The sequence below is a fragment of the Selaginella moellendorffii genome, unplaced genomic scaffold, assembly GCF_000143415.4.
Source record: "Selaginella moellendorffii unplaced genomic scaffold, v1.0 SELMOscaffold_126, whole genome shotgun sequence".
Taxonomy (NCBI): Eukaryota; Viridiplantae; Streptophyta; class Lycopodiopsida; order Selaginellales; family Selaginellaceae; genus Selaginella; species Selaginella moellendorffii.
Genome location: NW_003314387.1, coordinates 351,016 through 363,476, shown reverse-complemented (window position 1 = coordinate 363,476; position 12,461 = coordinate 351,016). Strand labels below are relative to the sequence as shown.

Here is a 12,461-nt window from a genome sequence, read left to right as displayed (position 1 = left end):
GTTGGAATGCAAGCAAAAGTGCAGAGCAGCGTATCGTTATCCAGGTCGCCCAATGGTGGCAGCGTCACCTCTGCTATCGCTGTCCTTGCGACATTTGCTATTTTGACGAAGCTTACCTGTAGTTAACGAATGGTTCCATCGCATTTTTCTTGACGACGAGGAGGAGACGCTGCTCTGATCGTTCCTCACGAATTTCGTCATGGAAATGTATGGAAAGTGCGGGCGCACCGCGGATGCCTTGGGTGTCCTCCACAAAATGGAAGATGGAAATGTTTTCTTCTGGAACGCATTTGCCCAGCAAATGCTCGTCGATCGAATTCTTGCAGCTATCAATGGCGATGTGGCAGAGATCCAGGTGAGAAACACATGGTGAGAAACACCAGGAACCTCGACTTAAGTTGGCAGAAGGCCCGCCCCAGGCCTGGTTGAAAGACTACTGCTGGAGGGTAAATCAACCACGGCCTTTGGAGGAGGCCATACCCCTGCTGTCTGATCTCCTCGCAATCCTGGAGCTGAGACAATAACACCATCACCATCTTTGGCTTGTCGTTGTAGTAATTGGAGCTTGGGGCAGAGATTGGGATGTGGCGCCGATCAGGCTGGGATGCCAGTCTCGAGCTCACACGGCAATGCCCTGGTTCCACCCGATGCAAGTGTCTGTCCAGTTCTTGGCAGAAGAAGATCTCGGCGATGGCATGCTCGCCAACGGAGCACCGTAACGCGGCGATGATTAGCGCGTGGATCTCCCCCGGATCGGCATTGATAGCTGCCAAGAGAAATAACTGGATGCTCGAAAAAGAGTAACAAGGGCAAATGCCGCGATCGCAATCTTCCACGAGAAAGAACCTCGATCTTTCATCTTCTGGAAGATTTCCAGCGCCCGCACTTTCCATACCTTTCTATGACCAGATTAGCAAGGAACCTCGAGGCCGCTGGAGACGATTTTCCTCGTGGATGCGCCTTCCCCCTCCCAGATCTGTGCTCACCGCATTCTCGCCCAGGCGCCCACCGCTGGAGATCGCTCCTCCTTCCTGCAAATCTTCGCTGGATGGCACCTCCTCGTCAAGGCTCAAGAACGATGCCATGGAAAACCACCGCCATTGCCATTATACGCTACTGCTGCACATTTTCGATCCAGGGGGCTCTTTACCCGGGCGGTGTGCTGCTGCCGGGCGTGCTCTATGAGTCGAGCAGCATGGTCTTTCTTCTCAGTCTCAGACATCTTCAAACTAGGCTCACAAGCACAAGCACTGCTTTTCCGCGGCATGTGTGGTTCTTCTCGTGCTCATTTTGCTTATACTCTTGTCCAGTCCAGATCGCTTCATTCCTCATCTTCGCCACCCTTTGGCCTCGAGCATTTTCCAAGATAAAATGGAGGCCTGTAGTTCATCAACATCCAAGGCGTGGAGTGACCACAACGCAACTTGTGATGAGATGAGTTGGTGACCTGATATACGTTTTTTGTGTTATGCCATCTGCTCTTGGAAACTTTTGAGAAAGCTTGCTCTGAGCTGATTGAGTTTGAGCTTGGTCAAGGCTCTCACAGGTTTATTGGATCTCTGGTGCAACCCTGGAGTTTTGTTTGCGGGTGAGTAAGCTTTCACGGTTTCAGAGCAATATATTATATTATTGCCAAGAGAAGGCATCAAAACTTGGAGCTCCAGAGTCTCACGCCCCGAGGATTTGAAAGGATCCAAACCTATGGACCTCCAGCTTGGACAACCAAGTGAAGAATAGATTCCCGGGACCATGGTGCCTGGATCAAATCAAACTCGAGCTCAGACAAGCCATCTTCCAGAACAATATCTTAAACGGATGTTGCTGGTTCTTGTTGCAGCATACTTATACTTTGTTTCTCAAAAATAACTTCTGCATCAGCTGCTTGCTCAGATTGAGATGCAGAGTCCATCCAACCCGTTTTGTTTGCCATGGCCTCGCCAGAGCATGGAGAAAGTGAGAGTTTCATTCCATCGAGAAGAGAATGGTTTCTTTCTTGAGCTTGACACGCTGCGCGCCAGGCGCCCACAAAACGAAAATCTCTTGCGCCGCTGTTTACATTATGGTATACGTTAAGAAGCGATTAGTGTACACTTTGGACGGGAACCTGATGGCCGGATATCTGACTAGAATAAAAAAATATATTGGCAAGGTCACAGGTTCGAACCCACAGCCAGAGACCCAATCAAATTTTTTTGTATGAACGAGGGATTTCTCTTCTCCGCAAAGTCGCTCTCGGCAGCGTTGCTGGAGCTAAATCTTCTCTCGTGCCGATCCCCCCGAATGATCCACGCCGCCGCGCCGGGTTCAGGCTCTTGGATCGCGCGATATTCCCTTTCGCTGGCAAATGCGAGCAGCAAGAACAGGGCATTCGATCGATGCGGCGTCAATCTTGTTCGATTAGGATCGTCTCCTGGAACGCGATGGTCACCGCGTATGTGGCGGCATCCCGCATCCGAGAGTGAGAGTCTATGTTTGATTGCGTCTCAGAGCGCCATGGAACTCGATGATAATGGCTCTCGCGCAGCAGGGGCAAATTGTGGCAGCGAAATCGAGCTTGGGCAAAAACGCCGGCCAAGGATCTCGTGTCCTGGACGAATCTACTGCCCAGAATGACAGGACGTTCCATGGGTTCCCCTTCCAGCAGTGAATAGCAGAGGAAGAAATCTTTGATTTCATGCCGGATGAAGACGGTATTGATTCGGCCAGTAGCTGCTCTCCAGGATCCGCGCGTGGATCCTCCAAATCTCTGGCCTCGCAGCCCCTGGATGTCGTCGACGTGGACAATCAGATGGATTCCAAATCTTGTTTTTCAAATAAGAGGTGCTGAAATAATATTTTGTTATCTCCCAGTGTTCATGGCTTTGTGGTTATAGCATGCACGCTGTAATGTTCTATTGTGAAGGGTTGCTGGGTTCGATTCCCATCCGCCTCGACTTTCAATCAAGAATAATACGGTGTTAGGGTCGCCCCCTAACATGAACACTATTTTATTATTTTATTATTAAATTAACTGTGTTGGACCATTTTATTATTTTCCTTTTTTATAACACTATACAATCTACTAGTGAGAGTGGCTCTCCTCAAAATCTCACCTAAGATTAACTGTGTTGTTAAGTTGGTACTAGATCATAGTAAAGAAGCAAAACCAAACTTGTAATCAATGGAATCCATTATTACAGACTTAAACAAACAGATCATTAAAAAGTATTAACTTAGGTGCATCTCCACTGTACTCATGCAATCAAATTTTGTGGAAGGGAAGATATATATATATTTGATTTGCTCCAGTAGCACACAAACAGCACAAACATGCCATTGAGCTTACCAATTCGATCATATATACCAAATTCTCATCAGTTGTCACTTCAGCATAATCTATCAATCACACACAATGTTGTGCCATTGAATTCTCGATGACCCTGCCAGCATATGCAAGCCTTCCTCACCATTTGAACAAGAAAGACGCTAGACAACAAGCTAGAAATAGTGAATGAGAATGAACTTTTAAACGCAGTTTATATTAGTGGTAACTACAAACAAATAAAAGGTTAAGAGCGATACATCACAGCCGTTGGATTAAAGGATATCTTAGAATATACCATCCAAACCGTTAGATTTTAGTGGAGGTGTCTGTGCAGCGGAAAGCTGCCATCTCTCGATGTTTGGGTGGCTTGAATCCCTCGGAGCTCTCCATCCGGTTACACCCAGACAAAGGCGACCTTTTCCATCCCCTCTCTCTCAACTACACAACGGGCCTGTCGTGCCGGACTTGGGACGAGCTGGTCCAGAAGCTCAGCTGCATCTATTCTGACGCAATTGCTTCGCTCCCTGACACATCCCTTCCAGACGCCAAGACGCGGCAAATGCGGCGATCATCCAAGGCATCCAGCCGCCCAAGGACGAAAGGGAGCCGGCTTGGATGTCGAAAACCGAAAACCGAAAGATTCCAAGGATTCAAATGAAGAAACCTCGATACCCAAAGAGCCTCACCATGGATTGATTTTAGACGATTCCTGGTGCCGGAAGCAAGATCTAACGTCCACATCTTGATTGATTTCATTTGCTGTTAAATCCATCCATTTTTTGAATTTTTTTTGTGTGTGGCTATCACCTGATATATAGAAGCGACTATGTTCAGGAAGTGAAATCTCCCATTACCAAGACAAAATATGTAGATCCTATTTTAAAAGCTTCGAAGTGATTACTGTATTGATGCTATTCGTGATGGATAAAGTAGTATCCTAAGAATTACAACGACTTCCATCATTAGGACCATCCAAGGCGTCGTTGCCCTCACGAAGAACAGCTTCGGTCAAATCCCGGAGAAGAATCCAGTACCGTGGATCCTCGCATTTGCGAGAATGGGCATTTTGACAAGGCCGTTCACGAGATGCTGCGCAAGACCATTGTCTGCTGGATAGCTCTCACGCAAGTTTCAACTTGAGCGCCGCCAGGAGCATGTTTGAGAGCATGAAGATGCGCACCTTGGTTTCCTGGACCACCAACACTCAAAACGCTTGAAGGACAAAATCAGGAGTCAGAACCATACTCAAGTGCTTCAATCCCTTTCAAAAGCTTCCACAGTCAGACCGTTTGCTTCTACATCCCAAAGAAACTAGGGGATACCTCCAAACCATTCAAACGCCATTTCAGCAGCATTCACTCTCTGCGTTATCTCTTTGGCTTCTTCCGATCCACTCTCGTAGTCTGTCACGCGTTTCCTCCAAGAAGACACAAGAGCATCGTACTCGTGCTTTTCCCACGCAGGCAGATAGCGAGTGAACGTTGTCCGCTTGGCTTTTCTGACATTGAACTCGTCTGGTGATGAAGCAGCAACAAGGGTTTTATTTCCAACCATCCGCCCCAAGTCCACTCACAGATCGATGAGATGGTATCTACTTTGCTGTCCAGCACAATCTCCTGAGGGAAGTCTTCTCTATTCACCACCCTGAGCTTGTTACCCTTGAACATCAAAACAGTCGCTCTGGACTCGTAGATCATGACCGGAAGTACCAGACGAATGCAGATTTACCAACCCCCGAATTTCCATTCAAATGGCAGCACAACATCCACATGAACGGCACCAGGATCTTCCTGATCTCTTTGTACAACCCATCGAATATCTCCTTCACGTACAGCTTCAGAACATTGCTATGGAATGTGGTCAGACGAGCACCTTGAGCAAGAAATTTCATCCGTTCCAGATGGAACATTGATCCACCATGCCTGCTGAGATCTCCTAACATAGACTGCATGTTCCCACAGGAGGCAAAGCATATTATTGTACGTTTTAATTGAAAAGCATTTTTACATTGAGCTATCCAATAAGAGCACAACTCCTTAAAATGGACATTCCAACGATGGCCTAATCTTCATTATTGAGCTTAGTCCTGGGTTCATTTTAAAAGATTGTGACCGAGCTTAGTCTTTGTACTGTGGGTTCCTTGTAAAAGATTGTAATTAGAAGCTCTATTAGCTAAAAGAGTGATGGAATCACAAGGAATCCAATCACGGTGGCGTTCTTCAGGCCACTTTAGCACACGACAGTGACATCCTCAATGTTAACAATCCACCTTGCGTGTACCAGTGCTCCACGATCGGGCAAGTCTCTGCATAGGTTCATCATTTGGCGAGGAGCCCCACGTAGCTACATGTTATAACTTATGCTCTAGCATTCTTGAGGCCAGTTTCGTCCTACTAGATGGTACATCCTGACAAAGAACTTTTCTGATTTCGGAAGTGAATGTGATCTAGTCGGGAGCCATTCCTTCCAAGACCATCTCCTGGTAGAGGATCAAATTAAAGCGTGGAAGAAATTCCAGTGAGAGCGTAGGCCTAGCAGTCCATGCGACAATTTGTGGCACTCGGGCATTTGATCGAACATTGCCCGTGCCATGTGTGTGTCGTTTTGAGTGTAGAACTCATGCTTTCCACGGTATATATGGTTCTTCTCGTGTTCATTTTGCTTATACTATTGTCCAGATTGCTTCATTCCTCATAGATGTATTTTCCAAGATAAATGGAGGCCTGTAGTTCATCAACATCCAAGGCATGGAGTGACCACAATGCAACTTGTGATGAGACGAGTTTGTGACTTTTGTATTATGCCTTCTGCTCTTTGGAAACTTTTGAGACAGCTTGTTCTCAGCTGATTGAGTTTAAGCTCGGTCAAGGCTTTCACAAGATTGGACAATAGTGTGAAAGACAAATGCCAAAACCATGTGTTTGAGGACAAGTTTAACTAGTTAGTTGCACCAAGATCACCACCAATTCCATGAGGTGTGACTTGTTTATGTTGAATCTAGGATTTTCCTCAAGAGCTTCCCTGGTTTATTGGATGTCAGGTGCAACCCTAGAGTTTTTTTTGCAGGTGAGTAAGCTTTCACGGTTTCAGAGCAATATATTATTGCCAAGAAAAGGCATCAAAAGTTTGGAGCAGGATTTGAAAGGATCGAAACCTATGGACCTCCAAGCTTTGACAACCAAGTGAAGAATAGATGGGACCAGGGTGCCTGGATCAAATCAAACTCGAGCTCAGACAAGCCATCTTCCACGACAATACCTTAAATGGCTGTTGCTGGTTCTTGTTGCAGCATACTTACGCTTTGTTTCTCAAAAGTAGCCTTTGCATCAGCTGCTTGTCAGATTGAGACGAAGAGTCCACCCATTTTGTTTGCCATGGCCTCGCCAGAGCATGGAGCAAGTGAGAGTTTCATTCCATCGAGAAGAGAATGGTTTCTTTCTTGAGCTTGACTGCAGCAGATTTTTCTAGACATGCAAAACAACAAAAATCTTATAAAACCCACCTTGCATATGTCTCATGAATAAGTTCGGACTTTTCAGGAGTATCGGTGGGCCTCAAGCTCCTCTTTGTTTATAAATTGTTTATAAATGTAAATGCTCTTGTGCAGGAAGCTTATGAATACTTCTTATGAAAAGCACCTCAACTCTTGTATCCATTTTCGTGGCTCGATTTTGGTAGCATCTGTAACGTTATGCGGCTGTAGAGTGGCTGTTGCCTGATGCATTCTTGAAACACTTTGCTCTCTTTAACAGAAGAAACAGTCTGTTGTAACACACAAAGCTTAGACATTTTTCACCCGAAAAGGAAAGAAATATACCTTGAGGTATAGCCTGAAGCCGTGTCCCACAACTTGACGCCCAAGGAAGTTAATCACCCATGTCGGAACAAAGTCGAGCTTAAGGTCCAGGTGTATTACTGCTCTGTAAAAGAAGTAGTGACTATCTTAAGAAGAAAACAAACAAAAAAAAAAAAAACTAATAGCGTACCTTATGTAGCATTTCTCGTCGCTAATCTTCTGGAGGATGAATCCACCGTTGGCTTCCATGCGAATGACGCCCTCTTTTGGAGGAGGCAAATGAGAAGCATTAAAACCATGGATGGTCTCCTTGACGATAGTCTCTGCTGCCTGGGGGACCTGGCAAATCACCACCATTGGAGTGAATAAAATAACAAAAGAGGCACAGTGATTGATAGCTTAACTGTTCGCAAGCAGCCAACCACGGCATCCAATTCAGGTAGCTCCAGTTCGAAAGACGTGACCAGCATTTCTCTTGTCACAAACGGCCATGGAACCTTGCACCTGGCAAGAGCTTGTAGAATTTAAACGCGGGACGGAGGAGCTGCTGCACTACCACCAGTGTTGTGGCTTTTGGATTGATCAGCAGGGCACAAGGGATATACGTTGCAGTGAAAGCATTGCTTTCCCACAGTTCATCTTTCGCCCTTTTTGCTCTAAATACTCTTGTTGTGGACAGTCACCTTTTGGCCCCGAGTACTTTCCATGCATTGCCCCCTCTTCTTCACACAGGGTGTGACTTGAAATTTCATGGATTTTTTCTTGTTGCTGCTAGGAACAAGCATCAAACTTGGATAGAACACGACAAGAAAGCCCCTTGATGAAATCTCAAGCTCCCCAGGATTTGAAAGAACAGACAAGTACCTCCAGCCTTGTACTCTTAACTTTGCTGCTAATCAAGAGCGTGCCTGGATCAATTTAATCTTCAATGCTCAAACAAGCCATCTTCGGACATTCAGTCGTTGGATGCAGGGAAACCTTGTTTCTCAAAAGAAGAAAAGGTAGGTTATCCCAGGGATTCAGTGGTGAAATCTTCATTCCATAATGGTTTCTTTCTTGAGCTTGACAACCGCAGAAAGGATGACAGCCTTATAAAACGTTCCCACGGGTTTAGAAAGGATGCTTAGAAATGAGCGAGAGCTTGCGCCGTTATGGTGAAGGTATGATATACGTTAAGAAGCAATTAGTGTCCGATTTGGACAGGAACCTGATCAGGTTCGAATCCACAGCCAGAGACCCAATCAAAAAATTTTGCAACGCTTCTCCCTCCTTTGCATCTTGCAAGCTACTGTGATCAGAGCGAGGTCTTCTGCCTGCAGTCATCTCGGGACGAGAACTACTTGTCGTCCATAGCCCAAGACTACAGCATGTCCACGATCATGGAACACTTAAGATGCTTGGTGGATCTGCTGGGGAGATCTGGGAAGCTAGACGAGGCCAGTGTCGAGCCAGATTTCAGCGCTGGAGAATGAAAGAGTGGGGAAAAGTCCGATGCTAGTTGGACCTGTCCTCTGGGCTGGAGATCATGACTCACAGCCATTCGAAGGTTGCCAAAACTCTTGGGCATCGGTAAACCGATGTCCAGGGTCGTGTCCTGTCTCTGCTCCGCTCAATAGCTCGCGTTCCAGCTTGCAGAGCGTTCGTGTTCTTCCTTGGCAGTCTGCAGCACTCTGTGCGATCGTAACGAGGCTGCATTACGCGAGGCGCAAGTTCCTCCTCCAAATCTATTATCGTTCCAAGCGAGAGACACATTCCAGGATCTTTTCTTTCTGGGCTAGATCGACCACTGTCTTTTTTTCTCTCGAGCCTGCGGGAGGGAGAAACAAGGAAATTCCAATATCGCGGAGAAACTCCAACATCGCCTACACTTGAAAAAAGTGTTTTTAGGTGGTTCTCTGGCTGTGGATTCGAACCTGTGACCTTGCCAATAAATTTTTTTATTATAGCCAGATATCCGACCAACATGTTCCCGTCCAAATTAAACATTAATAGCCTGTTAAAGTGTTTCGCTTGTTCTTGATTTTGAGTGAATGGCACGCGTGCTGATTCCTTGTTCCGTATCAATCACGTGGGCAAGGTCGCGCGAACGTTTCCAAGCCTCTCTTCTTGGTTCCAGGATTTTTTTTGGAGCAAAACTTGTTTCTCGGAACAAGAAAAGTTTCTGGAAAATGAGCAAGTTTGATTTGATCCAAGCACCCTCTTGAAGAGCAGAGTTGAGAGGCATCTGGAAATGTCAAGAGTGCTGGAGGTTGGGGTATTTATTTGTTTCTCTCTTCTTTGCAAGATCAAATCCTCATGTTCAAAACCATGAAATTAAATACTCACTCCCAAAAACACGAGAGGCACATCCCTGATTTGGTGCAACTGATTAGACTCAGAACCTGAGGGTTGATGCACCAGTGATTCCTTTGTTATTCACTGCAGCCTGTGAGAGCCTTGATCGAGCGTCAGGTGAGAGCAAAGAAGAAGCATGACAAGCGGTGGAATGATACAACACAATGATCTGCAACGTCAAGCCACTGCGAGAAACTAGAGAGAAGAAAGGCTACGCTCTAGCTCAGCTCCACTCTTTCTTACATGAGATTGGCACAAGCGCGGCAGTCAAACGCTGCTCGAAAGTGTGGAGCAGCGTATCGTTATCCAGGTCGTCAGTAGTCCTCGGCCATTCGCTATTTTGACGAAGCATGTAGGAGGAGCTAGTGGTGGATTCAAACTTGGACACCCCCTCTAGCTGAAATGCAATGATACTTTCGTAGACAAGGCTGCATTGCGAGTCGCAAGTTTAAGCTCCTCTCCTCGTCCAAACCTGTTGGCGTTCAAGCGAGCAATGCTGAGACGCGTTCCAGCATGACTTTAAAGCAAAAGGAAGAGTCTGGGCTAGATCGACACACTGACCATGATCATCGTGGCTGCTGCTGCTGCTCAAGCACTCCAGCGAATTCCATAAAGACCCATCGGCAAATTCTTGCGCAAGCGAAGTAAAATTTAATTGGGTCTCTGGCTGTGGGTTCGAGCCTGTGACCTTGCCAATAATTGTTTTTATTCTAGCCAGATATCCGGCCAACAGGTTCCCGACCAAATTATGCATTAATAGCTTGTTAACGTGTTTGTTACTTTCATGAATCGTTTCTTGAAATTCTGGGCATGGCGCTCAGCTGGCACACGAATGTTTCCCACCAGTTTGATTTGATCCAGGCACCCCCCTCAAGAGCACCGGTGCGTTCTGCCCAAGAGATTCGAGTTGCAAGGCATCTGGAAATGTCAAGAGTGCTGAAGGTTGGGGGTAGTTGTTTCTCTCTTCTTCGCAAGATGAAACCCTCGGGGAGCTTAATTCATCAAGACACCACCCAAAAGCTTCCAGTCTGATGCTTGTTCCTATAGAAAAACCATGTTCAAAACCATGAAACAAAACAGAACATCTTTGAGTTGGTGCAACTAACTTAGACTCAGAACCTAAAGCTTGTTGCATCAGTGATATCCACTGTAGTCTAGTCCCAGAGTACATTGTGAGAGCCTTGATCAAGCATCAGGTGAGAGCAAACAATTCCTCAAGAGCTGCTTGCAGGTTTAGACTCTGCATAGCTGATGGCTGACAAGAGAAGAAGCATGGCAAGCAAGGCGATGATACAACACAAGGATCTGCGAGGTTCAAAGAAGTCCCTCAACTGCTCCTGGGTACGTTAAGCCACTGCGAGCATGGTAAGGGACAAGGAGAAGCTTTAAAACGTGACTCCACTAGCCTAGTCACACCCACAAGCTTACGTGAAGCACTACACTCGACACATCACTTGGCGAAAATCGCAAGGTGGCAAAGATGAGGAATTGTAACGCACGTGGTTTTTACCTTTTATCCTATGGTGATTTACCATAGGATAACACCACGAAGTGGAACCTAAACTTTTTTTGTGTTACGTGACAGATGCCACATGTCACATGCCACATGTCCAAAGGATAGTGGTGTGGAACCCCGAGGTTTAGGGCCTTGGGCCACTGAACGAAGGAACAATTCCAAACTCCCAAACATGGAGCCAAGGATTGATAGAACCAAACCATGGAATAACTCCTGAGCATTCAGCCTAAGGAGTAAAGGGATAAGGGCACGGAGTGACTTGGAACAGTCCTAGAGTATCCAGCATCCCAATGCCAGGACTAGCATGCAAAATGGAGCCAAACGAAGTCTGGCGCTATTTCAGCATACTAGTGGCCTAACGTGAGGACATGGGTACTCCACCAGCTAGAATGGTGTGGAGCTTGGGCTTAAACCCAAGCCGAACACAGAACAAAAACAGGCACGCAAGCGGGAGCTAGACTATGCCTTAGGTTGGTCGGCCATGCCCGACCTACCCACTATCCCTACTATACATTTGGAACCCCCCTTTTGAGGAACACACGCTTTGGGCTTTCACCCCAAGCCTCCCTTAGTATCAGGAGTTAGTCTCTGGGACAAGCTCGAAACTTACTAAATATGGAATGGTGCTAGATTGCGAATTTGGACATGGGACTAACACCATTGTGTTCAGGCCGATTCCTACATTTTGTAGATATGCCAAATGAGCAAATCTAGACACTTTTCATAAATAGCATTTGGGACTGAAATGAGACTAACACAAAAGGCATGATAGCGAGGGTGTTTAGCAGACACGGTAAACTATCATCCAACGATATTGAGGGACCAATCTCAATACACGAGGGTTCTTGTCACTAGCTAGTGCAAGACATAATGAGACGGGAACTCTTTACCGGGCTAAGTATGCTTAGCTAATAACACATAGAAATTCCGTCGTTATGCTCGTCCGGTCTAAATACACTTGAAATGCCTAGTTAACTCCACTAGCACAAGAGGGACTGATAAAGGGTCCAGCAATACCGACCTCCTACCGTCGTGGCAGTAAGGTAAGAGTGTCCGTAAGGATTGGTCGACAGGTAACTTTCGATACCCGAAGTCACATTTGCGACACTCTCCCCCCCCCCTAGGGAAGATCGACATCCTCGTTGATGCATACTCAAGTCTAGAATACCGCCAAAGAAACAACTCCAGAAAAACTTCACGGTATTCACACTATGTGAGAAATGCACCAACTTAAATGAGTTAGGAGGCAACCTCTTTGTCTAATGCGAATGCGCTACCAGCTCAGACACCTTTCGGCTGTCGCCAACAAGGAAATGACCAACGGAGTCAGCCACCCTTGTTGCTCTGGGTGTCACCCAGCTAGAAAAGTGTGATACGCCCCTGTCCACAGAGACATAGAGAGAGAAGCCAAAGGCCCCAACCCTCCTGAGCAAAGAAACCAAACCTGTCGGTAAGGTTTAGATAGATTACTGTAAATAGGTAGTTGGAATTGTTTACATGGTCACACCCTT

At 46.4% G+C, this 12,461-nt stretch overlaps 1 protein-coding gene and 1 long non-coding RNA gene across 2 annotated transcripts; one reads left to right on the top strand and one right to left on the bottom strand.

The window, feature by feature from the left end:
• Window positions 1-2,164: 2,164 nt before the first annotated feature.
• LOC112342979 lies at window positions 2,165-2,990 on the top strand. Its single transcript, XM_024665706.1, has 2 exons — window positions 2,165-2,460; window positions 2,528-2,990. The coding sequence occupies exons 1-2, from the start codon at window positions 2,197-2,199 to the stop codon at window positions 2,645-2,647; spliced, it is 384 nt and encodes a 127-aa protein (XP_024521474.1). The 5' UTR covers window positions 2,165-2,196; the 3' UTR covers window positions 2,648-2,990.
• Window positions 2,991-6,825: 3,835 nt separating this feature from the next.
• Window positions 6,826-7,192, bottom strand: LOC9645199. Its single transcript, XR_002991140.1, has 2 exons — window positions 7,122-7,192; window positions 6,826-7,066 (listed from the first exon to the last, which is right to left on the bottom strand). It is a non-coding gene; the product is annotated as an uncharacterized LOC9645199 (long non-coding RNA).
• Window positions 7,193-12,461: the final 5,269 nt, after the last annotated feature.

Bases quoted from the DNA above. Each gene is read 5' to 3' on its own strand.
- LOC112342979 (XM_024665706.1), top strand. From the start codon at position 2,197: ATGAACGAGGGATTTCTCTTCTCCGCAAAGTCGCTCTCGGCAGCGTTG. The intron at 2,461-2,527 runs GAGAGTCTATGT...CTCGCGCAGCAG, and splicing joins GGCATCCCGCATCCGAGAGT to GGGCAAATTGTGGCAGCGAA.